At 36.6% G+C, this 16,871-nt stretch overlaps 1 protein-coding gene across 2 annotated transcripts; it reads left to right on the forward strand.

Moving 5' to 3' along the window:
• Positions 1-1,092: 1,092 nt before the first annotated feature.
• On the forward strand, positions 1,093-16,557 carry LOC589522 (tetratricopeptide repeat protein 30A). 2 transcript variants are annotated; one of them, XM_030984616.1, is made up of 16 exons: positions 1,093-1,190; positions 1,228-1,306; positions 3,374-3,439; positions 3,908-4,117; positions 4,975-5,031; positions 5,508-5,643; positions 7,349-7,453; positions 8,077-8,205; positions 8,638-8,687; positions 9,356-9,508; positions 10,418-10,680; positions 11,322-11,529; positions 11,961-12,032; positions 12,657-12,839; positions 13,842-13,971; positions 14,817-16,557. In XM_030984616.1, exons 2-16 carry the CDS (start codon positions 1,253-1,255, stop codon positions 14,939-14,941), a joined length of 1,941 nt encoding a protein of 646 aa, XP_030840476.1. In that variant the 5' UTR covers positions 1,093-1,190; positions 1,228-1,252; the 3' UTR covers positions 14,942-16,557. The 2 variants fall into 2 exon arrangements, with proteins under 2 accessions (XP_030840476.1, XP_030840475.1); XM_030984615.1 differs by having other exon boundaries at positions 1,107-1,306.
• Positions 16,558-16,871: the final 314 nt, after the last annotated feature.

The following is a 16,871-nucleotide window of genomic DNA, read 5'->3' on the forward strand; positions in this document are numbered from 1 at the left end:
ACGCCAGTGCACCCCCCCCCCCCCCCATCCGATCTACACCTTGTTGGCGGGAAAATTACAACTGATATCCCTAATTACCTTTCTTCATTCTCTTTTTTTTTCTTTCCCTTTCTCTCCTCTTTCCCTTTCCCTTCCCTTCCTTATCTCTCTTTTAGGTTTGCTGGGGGGAGGGGGGAGGGGCAAGGTCATTTTTGTCCCCACCCCGCTCCACACATTGTTGGCGGGATTAACTGCAACTGATCTCCGCTTCTTTTCTCCCTTTTCTTTTTTTTTTCTTCCTCTTTTAGTGTTCCCTTTTAGCTCTCCTCTTTTCCTTTTCCTTCCTTCTTTCTTTTTTTTTTAGCGGGGACGGGGGGGGGGGGGAGGCTAGGGCCTTTTGCCCCCCCCCCCCGGATCCACAACTTGTTGGCGGGAAAATTGCAACTGATATCCCCCTTCTTTTCTTTTCTTCTTCCTCTTTTGTCCTTCCCTTTATCTCCTCTTTTTCTTTTTCTTTCCCTTTCCTTCCTTCTCTTTTATTTGTTGATTGAGGGGGGAGGGGGGAGGCAACAGCCCGGGAGGCAAGTCCTTTTGCCCCCCCCCCCCCCGATCTCCTTCTTCCCTCTTTTCTTTTTTCCTCATCTTCTTTTTTCCTCATCTTCTTTTTTTTCCCTTTCCCTTCTTTTCCTTCTCTCTCTCTCTCCTTTTTTTTTTGCGGGGGGGGGGGGGGGCAAGGCCCGCTCGGCCCCACCCCCCCCCCCCCCTGGATCCGCGCCTGGTCACAAGAGTCTCTCGATCTGAGAGATTCGTTAGAATTATAGGAACTATTATAGTAGAATTAAGATACTGTCGAGGGAAGCCGAAAACCATCTTCGAGGAGAACTTAAAAACTTGAAGCGGAATGACACTGCGTGAGTGTATTAAAATGACAGCTTATAGAAATTTGTGGGAAAAAATGTCAACATCCGAGTTGAATGATCTGGGAAGATACAAATGAACTGTATACTAAGAATGAATGTTCCTAAAATAAATGCATGCAGTGCAGTGATGCACGATTTCTATGTAAATGCGCTAGCGCCCTCTAGCTAGCCAGCTCTGCGTGCACTGCGCATGCGCACGAGGTAAATTCCTTCTCATTTTTATCTCGTCGTCTTGGTGAAATGACGCCGTGACCGTGCGACTACAGACATATTCCTTTGTTTATATCTCAGTTTATAATTAGTTAAAAAGGAGTGGATTCATTTGAAGTTGGCCAAGATCATACTGAGGAAAGATGGCAGCCCAAAACATTAAAGACGGAGAATATACGGCCTCAATATATACGATGGTAAGAGAGCTGAAATTGCACACTTGACTGAGTCGTCCAAAAAGGTTACCGGGTCGGGTAGGCCTACTGGTCGGAGGCGAGTGGCCGTGGAGAGGGGAGCGGACTCGGACCGCTAGATTGCTGGTGGTGGTGGTGGTGGGGCATGGGGTCGGGTATAAAATTTAACTAGAAAGACCTAAGTTATTAATATCTATCTCTAGAACTGGTACAGTGGTAGCAATCAACTTGTGAGACACACACTCGATAGCTCTGTTTGTATTGTGATGTCATTTTGTGAAACCGCAGAGGCAAACCCGGACTTTAGTGCCCAGCTGAAAATCTCAGTTTATTATGGATTTAATATCAATAATATTAATTAGACCTATGCTAATATATGCAAATATAAACATACCAAAACTTGATGATTTTTAATCATTTGACGTCATAAAAAGCAATTTTAAGCCAAAAATAGCAGCGAAGTAGGGGATCTCCTCTTTGCTTGATGCGAGATACTAGCGAACTGAAATAACCGAATAAAAACTAGACTTATGGTGAACTAAAAAAAGAAAAGAAAAAATCAAACCACCTCTGAAATTACCTTTGAAATGTTTATTAATTTTTTCTTCCGATATGCGCACATGATAGGGGCAGGTTGGGATGGGATGGGGGGGGTGCTCAATAGTCGCCAAATTTGGGGTAAAAGGGCAACTGGCCATCCCAACCTGCCCCTATCATGTGCGCATATCGGAAGAAAAAATTAATAAACATTTCAAAGGTAATTTCAGAGGTGGTTTGATTTTTTCTTTTCTTTTTTTAGTTCACCATAGTTTTTATTCGGTTATTTCAGTTCGCTAGTATCTCGCATCAAGCAAAGAGGAGATCCCCTACTTCGCTGCTATTTTTGGCTTAAAATTGCTTTTTATGACGTCAAATGATTAAAAATCATCAAGTTTTGGTATGTTTATATTTGCATATATTAGCATAATTAATATTATTGATATTAAATCCATAATAAACTGAGATTTTCAGCTGGGCACTAAAGTCCGGGTTTGCCACCGCAGAAATGGAATTCTGCAGGTTATGCGACCTTCTGCCTCCGGGTCCCCTCACTCCTCAGCAGAATTCCATTCTGCATTTGTTGCAGGCTCAATGCTGGGTGTTTGGTCAGGTAATTGACCCAGTACATGTAGCTGATAAAACCACTGCCGCTATGCCGAAAAACCACCACTGAAACTTCAGTCTTCAGAAATGAAATTGATTTGCCATGGCAATTTTTATTTCTCTTTTGGATTTTTCAAAAAAGTAACAAAATGTATTTTTATTATTTCAATAACTGTGGAACAAAGAGTAACAAAAATATGGATTTTGTCTTCAGGCCTGATGATCAGTACATCACATGTACATAGAGTAATCATTTTCAATATAGATCTATGATCCATCGATTGCAATCTTAGATTTGTATTTAGATCTAATTAGGCCTAGAGTCTAGTCTAGGTTATGTCTTTGATCTGAAAGTTTTCATGGTGTTTATACTATATTATGGTCCTTTGTAGGACCGTTTTATAATTCTAACATTCATATTTTTTGACCCGATTTATTCAACCTGCATGAATCAAAATTTTAGAGGCATGATAATGGCATTAAACATCGCCAAACATGAATGAAAATAATGTCAAATGGGAAAATATACCAATCTGAGCCAAGGTATGCATGTGTTGATTTATTTGATTGATAAAAAGGTCACTTTTAAGGGACATACTGATGATGATATGCGCTTTTTTATAGAGGCAAGTGACAAATCCTGCTAGCTGATTTCGGGACACCGGGTCCCGATCGGTGCGAGGCCGTCGGGACCCGGTTTATAAAAGTCCCGACATGACTCATCCCTAGTCCTTTGCTTTCTGCTGCCACCATCTCCTTTATGAAAGGCAAGGTAACCAGTGCAATATTGAAAAATTGGATTCTGATTTTAACTCTGTCAGATTAGTTTGTGATCAAAGAAGGGAGATGGAAATGTGATTTAAGAATTTTTCTAATAGTCTTATTTGTCTGTTTAATATTCTTGACTTCTTTCCTTTGTATGTTTAGATCAAAGAAGGGAAGTACATTGATGCCATACACATCCTCTCCCAGGAATTACAGAATCATCCAAGAGTAAGATTTCTTCTCCTTCCCCTCTTCTTTTCTTTTTCTTCTTTTTTCTTCTTTTTTCTTCTTCTTCTTCTTCTTCTTCTTCTTCTTCTTCTTCTTCTTCTTCTTCTTCTTCTTCTTCTTCTTCTTTGTTGTTCTTCCTCTTCTTCCTCCTCTTTGTTCTTCTTCTCCTCCTGCTTGAGGGTGGAAGAAATATTTCCATATGTATTATTGGAACTCTGTCTTTAAGGTCCAAATTTGTTATGCTTTGGTTTTATTTAAAAGTTTAAATTGTCTTTGAGTGAATTTGTAATCAAATAATTACCAGTGTTAAGAGAGCTTCTAGTAATGAGAATGTTATTGTGGGCACAACAAACAATTCAATATGTGCTATTACTAGTTTAGATAGCATCTGCATGCTGACAAAATCTTGACCCTCTTAAACTTCGATGTAAACTGATGCTGGCATTTCTGTGCTTGTTTACTCTGCAGTCCCGTGCAGCTCTGTCTCTGCTCGGCTACTGTTACTTTCATGTCCAAGACTATGCTAACGCCGCCGAGTGCTATGAGCAGCTGAGTCAGTTCTTCCCAGAGGTGGACACCTATCGGCTGTACTACGCCCAGGCACTCTACCATGCTTGCGCCTACCCAGAGGCCATGAAGGCCACGTTCCAGGTGGAAAACCAGGAGTACCAGCCCAAGGTATGCACCATAGGACATTATAGCCCTCATGGGGATCATATTTGATATGAGAGTATTTGGCCTCAGCCTGGTGGATTCAGAAGGTTGGAAGCCCTAGAGGAATTAGGCCATTAATATGAACAAAATGGGGAAAGTGGTTGTTAAATGAAGATAACGATGATGTGATGCATGGGCATGTGAACAATTACTCAACAATCCTTTTATTCATTAACCATATTCTTAAATTTAACCCTGGACTTAGCACAACACATACATGTACATGTGGCTTAAATCTTAATCCTAAAAATAGTTGCAATTGCCGCTCTAACCTTATACCTTTGACAAAATAAAGCACAGACTAGACCATGAGTCAGTTCATTGAGGATTTGGAATTCTATTTATCCATGCCTATGGAGAACTATCACAAATTAAATTTTAGAATTTAATCTTTAAAGATTTCATTCTCTTTTTCTGTTTAATAATTAATTTCCTCCATGGGAACAGGTGCTATGCAGCTAATTGGTACATTAAATATATTTTAAACTGAAATATTGTCATAGAGGTGATATGTGTGAGTTCTGAAGCTTTTATCTTTTCTATTTTTTCCAAAGATTCTTTCTCCAGGCAGTCGATTCTGGCACCAACTTCACCTTGCAATGAGATTTCATCAAGCACAATGCTTGATATTCTATTCAGACTTGCCAGATGTATACATTGTGATTGTGTCCTCCATGAAAAATATCATTATGTATCGGTAGTTTTTTTAAAGTTTTTTTTATTTACTTGTGTATTGATTCTACTGTGTTTCTAATATTCTTTGTCTTTATGACGTTTCTAAAAGATCTTTTCTTTCATTTCTTTACATTTGATATGACCAGATCACAAAGCTACAAGCTGCAATCAAGTATGGAGAAGAAGACTTGCCTGGAGCAAAGGTATGTATTAGTTTGGTCTTAAAGAGAAGGTTGAGTTCTTGGAAAGATGAACAAAAAATTTGTGACCTTTATCTTTCTTTGTATGCTAGTGTGGAAGAATCTCATAGAAAAATATGTCCCTGAAGGGATATCTCTTCAAATGCCCACATATTCCAAATATGACAAGTAACAGCTAAAGGTAGTATCGACTGCAATTTTCTTGCCACGTTTGTGGCCAAAACATGAAATACTTCCGTGAGATGAAAATTAAGTTGCAGTTTGGGCATTCATGAATTGCTGTGCACTTAGTATTGTCATAATAAGTGTAAAACAGATTTAACAAAGAGTTGTCCTGTTGACCATTACTACAAAGAAACCATATTGTTGCATTTTCTCTAATGTATTGACAAATGTATTTGAATAGAACTTCATTTGATTCAGCTGTGGTTCAACCACACTGTATGTAATCAAATGTATTGTTTTCTGTATGACATCAGAGTCTAGTTGAGCAGTGTCCCAACGATGACCCTGACACAGAGGTCAACCTTGGTTGTCTTCTCTTCAAAGAGGGTCGCTATGAGCAAGCATGTCAGAAGTTCACTACTGCCATGCAGATAATGGGTTATAGAGCAGGTAAGATCATCGCATTTATTAGAAATAATAATGTACCCTGAAATTGTTGAGCTAAGTACCTTCACGGTGAACATGGGAAAATGGGATACATATAGACACTAGCTAGGATGAATAGGAATGATGGTTTGTTTTACCCAATTGCTAAGAAAGCATGTGTATGCTTGAACAAAAATCAAACATTTTTTTTTGTACTGGAAATGATGCAATCTCTTTTGATTCCTAACATTTGTCACCATCTTTTATTTATCATGAATTAATGAAATAGATTAAACTAACGAGGGTTTGCATCATTCCAGTGGTAAAAAAATAAAAACAAAACAACATATTTTTTTTTTCCTGACCCAATATTGAGATGCCATTTTAATGTAAAAATTAGTTGCCTGTCCGGTTTGAAAATATATCGGCTTCCACGTTGCAGAAATTCTCATATCTGTGACTGAACTATTGGATGCCTTTAGGGTTTAGTTTTTTTTTATAGTTTATACTATGGAAGCAATTAAATCAAAAATATCTATCCTAATTCTAATCTGTGAAGTAACAAGTTTGTCAGCCTGATCATAGTTTTATTTAAAAATTTATAAGTCTCTGATATCATACATTTAAACTTTCTTTTATTCACAATTATTAGAAGAGGGCATTGGTAAGTTTATGGATGATGTGACAGCAAAGATTTTGGTTCTGTGTACCTTCCTTCTATCCTGGTAAACAATCCTGTATCATTTGGGTGCACTATGTCTCCAAGACTCTCCATAGCTTCTACTTCAATTGATTTGGGCAAATGACAGCCCATATCTGAACATATGAAATAAGTTATTTGTTTGAGAGAATGCTGAGAAGCTATCACTTGACACTGGACTCCTTTGTTTTTATGTGCACAACCTTGCGATAAAGCAACCTTTTTGGCACTGTAATGCATTCAAAATTGCGCACATCCATTGTTGTCATTGTCTTAGCTGTGCCCATTATGAGGAATGGATGAGACCAGAAATACCCTAAAATTTACATAACAAATATTGCATGCATTTTTTAGTTCAATATGATATATATATATTCACCTCTATATTCAGAATTTCCCTCGTGCCATTATATTTCAACCTCAGCATCTGGCCTCGGCAAAATAACATCACTCAGGGAAACTCTGAATTTAGGTTCAAATATGTCATTAAATTGAACAACTGAGAATGCAATTTTTGGTATAATTTTGTGTTTCTCTTTTGGTGAATTCTTTCTTCTACTTATAAATTAAGTTGGATTGATTATTTGGAAGTTTGATGTGATGGGTATACTGTTTTACTTGGGTATTCTGCAGTTATTATGTATTACTACTTATTTTGTGATGCAAGTAAAAATGGGACTTTCACAAACTTGTCAATATTTATTCTTAGATAGGGTATATTGAATATACCCCATCTAAGAATAAATCTATACTGTATATCTAAATGCTGTACTTGCATATTTTATAAAGTCCAGCAATAATGTCAGTTAGTCTGTTATTATATGCAGCCATTTCTTAATATCGTAGCTGTTTTGCAGACTCTCTAACTTTGAAAACAATCACAAGTTGAATAAAAATACTTTTGAAGGAACAAACATTCATGTAATAATGACTACTACTGTCTGTTTGAAAGCACCATTGCTCTTTTGAACATATCATAATAAGTGCTCCCTAGTTGAAGTGATTTTTCCATCCTTTCTTCAATACCAGATTTGGCATATAATATTGCCCTGTGCTACTACAGTATGAAGCAGTATGCTCCAGCTCTTCGCAACATTGCAGAAATCATTGAGCGTGGCATACGAGAACATCCAGGTGAGATTTAGATGATGCTGTTAAAATGCTTATTTTTAATTAAAGAACTTTTTTGCTTTTTTTGCATTATTATATATCTGCTGTACAGGTAGTGAAAAAAAGAAGAGATTTTTTACTAAATTACATTTTATGTTCTGTTTTGTTTCTGCACGTATGTTTGGCTAACAATTTAGTCTCGACCCATAATTTGTAGAGTTTCAAATGAATTAAGTCTTCAGATGCTTTATCAGTGGAGACTAAATTGTTGTCTTCTTATCTGTTTCACTGATATGCAAATTTGACACTATATGCAGATAATAGATTACTTTTTATACAAATATAGAACATCTGTGGGAAGAAAACCTGGAAATGTTATGCTCAGGAAACATGTGCTGAAAATCTCCGTCCAGACCCTCCAAATTATCTTCTTTTTTTTTTTACATTGGCCCTGTACATACAGAATCTAAAAGTGTGGAGCTGGGATTGACGAAAAAATACAATTTAATGGCTCATATAAATGTTTTGAAAATATTACGTCTTTGGGTTTTATACTCGTTCAGAAACCTAAACATTGTCTTTTCATTGATATTACTGATTCATAAAAGGTGTACTGAGCTAATTTTTCCATTCTATCCTTTGCACAGAACTGAGTGTGGGGATGACGACTGAAGGCATTGATGTGCGGAGTGTTGGTAACACCCTGATACTCCATGAGACTGCTCTGATAGAGGCCTTTAACCTCAAGGCTGCCATAGAGTACCAACTTAAAAACTGTAAGCGTACATATCGCATTAATTATTCTCTTATTTTAAGTGTAAATATGGCATAAATGTATTCAACAGCTTTATTTTCTATGTGGTTGCTGAGATCTCTGATTGCAAGATAAATCTGGATTTATTTGAGTTACTTTGATGAGTTTTAGAAATGCATGCACACTAATGCATCTTCTTCTTCTATCAGATTCTTTCCAATTTTAATGTTACTATTTTTACATACATAGATGGATATGTTAGGTCCCACTACAGTTACATCAGCTTTAAGTGTCAGTTTTGTTTGATTCTGTGAGTTATTCATTTTCTGTCGTTTCTCCAGTAATTTTGGGAGAGAGAATATATCAGAGCAAATTAATGAGTTATGGAAGAGAAGAAATGTAAGCTTATATGATTTAGTATTTCATATTTGTTATGTATTTAATTTGCTTACAGTGGAAGCGTCTCAAGAAGCATTGACAGATATGCCACCTAGAGCAGAAGAGGTAATCATGACAAGATCATTCATAGGTTCTTTTTTTTCTTCAACATATAAAACTCAATTATATATTAGTTTCATTAAAAACCCAATGGTTTGCAAAACACACAGTGGCCCCCCTTACGATCATAACAGTGAACCAGCACATACAGAATACAAACAAAACAAAATAAAATTCATATATAAACACATTGCAATCAGTAAACAAAAGTGAATAAAGAAAGATAGAAAATTTCAAATATATATTGTCAATGATGAAAATAAAATTGGAAGTGTGAAGCTACGTTAGTAGGTATTCATAAAGGTTCATTTAAACTTTGATTGAAAGGCATTTTGTAGGTCAAATTTCTAAACAATTTTAGATCACTGAGGTAATGAACTGTCTTAACAATTTAGACAATGAGACTATGATGGGTTGTGTAGATGAAGGTTTGGTATGCATTCTCCTAGAAATGTACATCCATAGTCCACTCAATAAATGTTTGTCAGCTACTAATTGTAAATTGTTAATTCAATTTTATTTTGTAATTTGTTAATTCAATTTTATTTTGTAATTATAGAAATTTTTGTAACATTAGAAATCAAGATAAACATCAAAGCTTCTCTCCTGATTATTCACATGTACCTATGTTGATTCAATATGTCATTGTATTTTTATCTTTTCTCTTGTAACAGGAACTTGACCCTGTGACCTTACACAACCAGGCCCTAATGAACATGGAGGCTCAACCAACACAAGGATTTGAGAAACTTCAGTTCCTTCTTCAACAAAATCCATTCCCTCCAGAGACGTTTGGCAACCTGCTCCTGCTTTATGTGAAATATGAGGTAAAATATTTCATCAGATTTTAGTTTGTTAAAATGGAGGAAATCAGTGTAGCATCTTGCATTCTAATGTTCTGATGAGAAAGTTATTGAAGATCCAGGAAATTTGATGACCTTGAACTTTTGCGACTTGTAGACAACAGTATTTTGCAGCAAGGAATTTATGGCTTTTAAAGTGCAAAAATTGATGGCTGTTTCACTTTTGATTCAATTATTTTGCATTATGACCTCTTTACGCTCGCTCACAACTGTTGCAGTAAACCACTAGGATGTACCATAGTGTTTTTTTGTGTGTACTAGTTGAAAGGCAAGTATATGCTGCATAGAACAAAAGTCTTGCACATAATCACTTATTTGAGTTTTAGGAGATTAAAAAAATGTGAAGCACAACACACTTTTACATGTCTCTTCGATAAACTGCCACATGTGTAAACAAGCCTTTAGAAATCAAACTGATGGCAAATTTAAAAATAACATATAGGACTTTAGAATGATCCTTTCCTTTTTCTTTTTATAGCCTTCAAATGACCAGCTTATAAATCAGTCTGTGTAGTGCCCTACTCACACTCTTTACTATATGTCCCCCAAATAAAGTATTAGTAATGATTTAAGCTTCTATGCGTTTAGTCCTGGGCCCCATCTTATAAAGAGTTGATATCAATCGCAACTTGTAAAGGGTTGATATCAATCGCAACTTATAAAGAGTTGATTTCAATCGCAACTTATTTGCAATTGATATCAACCGCAACTATGTACATAAGAGATAGGAGACTGCAAAGTTGCAATTGATTGGCGAGCTTACGATTGATTTGGATAAATCGTAACACTTTTGGATAAATCGTAACACTTTATTAAAAGACGGGGCCCTGATTGGCACAATCCACCTTTTGTTATGATCCATCCTTTTTACAGTACTATGACCTGGCTGCCGATGTGCTAGCAGAGAACGCCCATCTCACCTTCAAGTACCTCAGCCAGTACCTCTATGACTTCCTAGATGCCGTCATCACCATGCAGACATCCAAGGAAGAGGCCTATCGTAAGCTGGATGAGATGGCGACACGTCACACTGAACAGCTGCGTAAGCTTACCAAGCAGGTGCAGGAATCGCGGCAAGTCCGGGACGACGATACCGTCAAGAAGACGGTCATTGAGTACGATGAGGGCTTGGAGAGGTAGGCATTGATTCAATAAATGTGTAGCACTGTACCAATGTTGATTACACACCTACTTATTCTTTTAATTGCCAAGGTGGTTTGAAAACTGTCATATGCTTGAGATGAAGGGGGCGGGGGGGGGGGGGGGGGGGCGGCGGCGTAGTACAGTTTTAACATCACACAGGGGTAGAGGTGTTATGTTTAAACCTTGTTTTATATATTGCATCCCTCAATTTAATTCTATAAAGTTATGCCTGTAAAAATATTGCTTTGGAATATTTGCTGATCAATGAGTATGCATAGTGTGCATGTTGTATGTTGCACATTGTTATCCAGTATGTTATAGTGTCTTTTGCATTTGACATGTATGTCTGCCCACTCATCAACTTTACTTGTGAGCTCATGGGAGATACCTGTGTATCCCACTTAGGGCCATTTGATATTGTGACATAGCATTCAATATCCAATTATATACCTGCAACTTCAACCAGTCAGAGGAGTAGAATCTTGATGATACCAAAATGATAGAAAATGCCATCTCCCAAAGTACCTGTGAGTCCATTCTAGTTGAATATTACACAAATGATGTTATCATGCTTTTGTGTCAAATAAAATACCCTTTACTAGTCAACTATAATTATTGTCCTCTGTTTCTTCAGGTACATCCCTGTCCTGATGCAGCAGGCTAAGATCTACTGGGACATGGAGAACTACACCCAGGTGGAGAAGATCTTCCGCAAGTCGGTGGAGTTCTGCAACGAGCATGAGGTTTGGAAACTCAATGTCTCCCATGTGCTCTTCATGCAGGGCAAGTACAAGGAGGCCATCGGGTTCTACGAGCCTATCGTCAAGAAGAACTATGACAACGTGAGTTTTGCAGTATGATATTACTTTTATTTTTATTTTGATCAGATGGGATGATGTGATTTGTGATTTTAACAAGTATTGATTAGAGACGGGAATATGAACTTCTTTAGCCATCTGATATGAAATATATCTTGGGTAGAGAAGTACCATCAGGGCCTCTGTTTTAAAAGAACTGCAATTGATCCGAATCCAAATCCTCCAATTAATAATAAAGTTACAATTACTCATTTCTTATGTTAGGAGTTGCAATTGATATCAAACTTAAGTTGTTCTTAGATCAATTTGGGTCAAAGCCAACTGTTAATAAGATGGTGCTCTGAATGATATTTTGTACATTTTTATGTGAAGTAAATTTGCCCATTTCTTAAGTGTCTACTTATATTCTTTTGCAGTTGAAGTAATTCTGTTAAACATTTTGCTTCTCTTTTCAGATTTTGAGTGTGAGTGCCATTGTTCTAGCCAACATCTGCGTCTCCTACATCATGAACACCACAAACGAAGAGGTATGTATTCATATAATTACTCCTACAAATTGTGTTAGATAGTACAATAAATGTAGGATATTGACAAAAAATACTTGTATCAGTGTAATGGTATAGTGGTTTATTCAATTTGTGTCAGGAGATATGGGTTTAGGGTCCTAGCCTCAGGCTCATACCAGTCCAAGGTCCTTTGGCAAGACAGTAATCATCATGTGTTGCTCATCACCAAGGTGTAGTGCATGAGTGCCGTGGATGCTTTGAACTTCTGATGGTCGCCTATGTAAAGCTGGTCTATACTGGAGCACTATTAGCACCCAGTGCATGGCGGATATGAGCATTTCAAGTTTTTATATCACTATTATCAACCCACCTCCTCTGGCTTTGTACTCATCGTCAGATTTTTAGAAATTATTTAATTTCAAGGTATAAATAGAATAGAAATGACAGCACAGAGCATATAACATGAAACAGTTACAAGACAGTGAAAATGCCACCAGTGGAGGGAATTATCTTTCAAATTAGTATTTTTTCTTTAAATTGGTATGTGTATCTTTAAGATTAAAGTACTGTATTAACTTAATATTGTGATTCTTGCAATTACTGCATGTACATGACCTTAAAACACCTTTATTTCTCATGAAACAGGCTGAAGAGCTAATGAGGAAGATTGAGAAGGAGGAAGAGCAGATAGCGTATGATGAACCCGACAAAAAGATCTACCACTTGTGCATCGTCAACCTGGTGATTGGAACCCTGTACTGTGCCAAGGGCAACTATGAGTTTGGCATCTCAAGGGTCATGAAGAGCTTGGAACCTTATCAGAAGAAGGTACTTAACTGAATATTTTCAAAACGTGTTTACCAAATATCTGCCAACATTTTGTGCTAGAGGGAAATTCAAATTTGTTTATACATGAACATAAGATTTAGACTAAACATGATGATATGAAAGGTACGAAATGGAAATAAGTTGGAAATAGATTAACAATGTATCAAAATGTTAATTACGATCACAGACTGCAGGTACTTATGAATAAGAAATATACAAATTTATAAACTGTAAGTTGTAGACTAAAGGTGGGGTTAGTGGGGGGGGGGGGGGCGGCAAGTAATCACTATGAAACTGCACATTTTTGCAGGATACTGGTCATACTTAGTTTGCAGGCCCATTTTCAGTGCTATTTTACTATATTTTCATTGATAGATTGTTGGAATGTTCAAGGGTTGTCAAAACACAAGGTCGTAACTATAATTACTGTAATCATCAGTGCTAGTTCCAATCCACACCAAAGGCAATCTATCTACCACTTTTTCATTGCATTTGCACACATCAAACCGCATTTTTAGCAACTTAATAACATAACTTCAAAATACCCATTGAGCTTGTAGAATTATCTTTTTTTTCTTCTTTTTTTCCCTTTTGCTGTTGTTCTTGTCTACTCTATTCTTGGTCCCTAATCCTTACCCATCCTCCCTTTCTGTTGTACCTTCCTTCATCATCAGGAGTCTGTGTCGAGTGCTAATGTGCCCTTACCTGTTCCATAGGAGCAGGCTACATTACAGTGGAAAACACTGTCCCGTGGATAGGATGTTAAATGGCAGCCTAATGTAAAGGGGAATTACTACTGTTAAGAACCCACTGCACTATTTGTATAAGAGTAGGGGGAACCCTGGTGTAGTCATCCCTGCGCATCCCCAATCAGTTATACCGGTTATACCCGAGGGTCACAATGATTCAATTAACCTAAATAATTTCTCCTATGCACATTAGATGCCAAAAACGTGATAATAATAATTGTAATCATCGTTACTATTCATTCACATTCTACAGTTGGGTACGGACACCTGGTTCTACGCCAAGCGTTGTTTCCTGAGTCTTCTAGAGAACATGGCTAAGCACATGATCATGCTGAGGGATGCTGTCATAGAGGAATGCATTCACTTTTTAGAACACTGCGAAGGTAAGGACAATTTGACACATTAATGCATTGTGGCCTTGCCCGTTTTTCTTTTATGCCACTTGCCTTTTTCCTTATGTTTGTTATTTTTAGTTTTTTTAATAAATAATGACTGTAATGAATGTTACAAATTTGGTTCTGCATAATAACATTTTGGTTTCTTTTTTGTTTTGTTCCATCAAGCTCATAGAAGTATTATTCATTGGCCATTTTGATTGTTAAAAAGGGATCCTTCTTCCTTTGGCTCATAAGGCTAAACACTGAACATATATGTCATGTATTTATTTACTGCCTCCATTAAAGACAATAGGGGAAAATAAGAAAGAAAATAACAAAAACATGGTTCAAGAATCTAGAAGCAATTACTATTATTAAATCTTCTTGCAGTAGTAGAAAGATTTCCATCTTGGAATTACAAGTATAGTAGTGTCATAAATGGAAGAAAGAATATGTAAAGGTAGATGTGCAGGACAACGATGTTTGCATGGAAAGAGTGGGCAGTATTTTCAGTCAGTATGTTTAGAGCCTGTGACATCCAACTTCTTACAGATAGGGTATTCTAATGACACTACTTCTGATTGACGAATACTGCTACTCACAATGTCTAGATGTGTCGAAAGCCACGTTCCACAATTTATCACCAACTGCATGACGAGCGCATGATGATGCTGCTTGAGTACAAGAACCAGAAATCACTGTATTTAAGCCGTCACCAAAAGATGGAACAGTTAAAAATACATTACAGCTGCAGTAGTAGCAATGTCAGTAAAATACCCTGTCTTCTTTGATGAAACTATTTTGGATTATTATGTTTTCTTTATTTTTTCATCATTGTATTTCCCATCCAGTGTACGGACGAGATGTAGTGGCCATTGTTGAACAGCCCCTTGAGGAAGACCCCCTGCACGAAGGAAAGAACACAGTCACCTATGAAGCAAGGCTTCTTAAGCATCTCCTTCAAGAAGTCATATAGACTTGCACTCAATTCATGTACATGTACTGAACATTGGTGATCCTTGGGGGATGAAATTGATCATACAAAAATATCTCTTACCCCCCCCCCCCCCCCCCCATTCAAAGGTTAGAGTGGTCAATGACCTTTTAATTTTATGAATATTGCATCAATTTTATGAATATAAGAAATCCTAGAACTACAGGTAGTGTTAACTTTTACAAACCTTAACATTTAGACGGGCAAGCTTTGGCCCACTCGTGTGGACTTTCTCAAACTAAGTGATTATTAACACAGTTTCTTGCTGTCTGCTGCCTTGAGATCACTGGAGCGAAGATAAGAGACATTGACTAGCCAGAGTTCCTATTCAGTGATGCATTAATCTTTTTTATCCAGATGGATTCTTTCTTCACCTTTCTTGACCAGAAGTGAGTTTCAAAGTCAATAATGTGGGCATCATCCCGTCCAATGTTCTGTCTAATATTAAGGGTATGTTCTGCTATTGCTGAAAGAGATGGATTGCTAAATCTGAGCGGCTCTTTTCTGAATCAATGTCAATCCCAGTCCAAGTCAATTGTAGTACTCTTTCACTAATGTTATTTACTAGTGTTATTCAGTAAAGACTGTATGTGAAGTGGGGGCATTTCAATCAGAAGCATACACTCCATAGGATCCGTAGTTATTAATTAAGGGTCGTGAGGGTATATGCCCCAGGCAGGGGGAGTATAAGAAAGGGCTTTGTACTGGTACAAAGTTGTGAAGTGTAAAAAGAGTGTGTTGAAATCCTTATCCCCAAATCAATCATTGAGGGGCAGATTTTTATGAAGATCATATTTAGTTTTATTATGTCATTCATATTCAAATTTCTAATTGAATATCTTGTTACAATGTTAGTTTTAACTCTAATAATAATAATATTTCACTTTTATATAGCGCTTAATACATCTGAAATGTCTCTAAGTGCTTTACATATATATTTAACTGACGTGTTAAGCATAGACTAGTACAGATATCCCTCGAGGTAATCTCATTGACTTTCAGTTATACTTGAGCATAAGTGAGGGATGTTCAACTTACTTGTGATATCATTGTTTACATGTAGTATATATGCTCTTATGAATTGCTGAATGAATCAAATTAAAATAAGTTATATGGTAGATGTATAAGTTTTGTACACCTCTCCCCAATTAAAAAATAAAGATTCCCTAGATGAGAATTGATACATTTTCTAACACATTTTCCAAAAATATTCTTTCTTTAGAATTCATTATATTTATTAAGTCTAATTTATTAAGCAGAATTTCCTAGTAAAGTAATTTTATTAATGTCAATAATGTTTTAATGTATCTGCAAGTTTTAGCCGTACCGAAGTAGTGAGCAGAATTTAAACCTTGAACTAATGCTACTTTTTAGAGTGAGAAATCAGTGATCAGAATCAAAGCATATCTCCATGGACTACATGTACTGTAAATTTTTGTCGATTTTTTTTGTCTGATTGTCAAACAAAAAAAAACAAAGAAGAAGCTTAATGCATGATTAATCTGGTATAGTCACTTTAAATAATGCATCAATATAAATGAATATATAAAACGCATCACTACAATTTTTCATAATAAAAGTATATTTTGCTGAAAAACTACATCTTTATTTGTGTATTCTCTCCCAGTATTAATTATGGCATGAATTCATTACTGGTAAGTTATGTGTACAATTTATTATGCTTGCCACGACTCTCTGGTTTTTTCATATTCTTGTACATGTACCTATTTGCTCTTTATCTTTCTTATCATGTTTCACCTTCTGCCTCTGTCTGTAAATTTTCCTGGAACTTGCCATCTATTCTACCTTTGTGAGTTTCAAAAAGGCCTAGATTATTAATGTTTCAGTTGGGCAATTCCATGATTACGGCAATGGAATAACGAAGTTAGTTTTTACCAAAATCTGTGAAGAT

The sequence above is a fragment of the Strongylocentrotus purpuratus genome, unplaced genomic scaffold, assembly GCF_000002235.5.
Source record: "Strongylocentrotus purpuratus isolate Spur 01 unplaced genomic scaffold, Spur_5.0 spur5_scaffold_14, whole genome shotgun sequence".
NCBI classification, from domain to species: domain Eukaryota; kingdom Metazoa; phylum Echinodermata; class Echinoidea; order Camarodonta; family Strongylocentrotidae; genus Strongylocentrotus; species Strongylocentrotus purpuratus.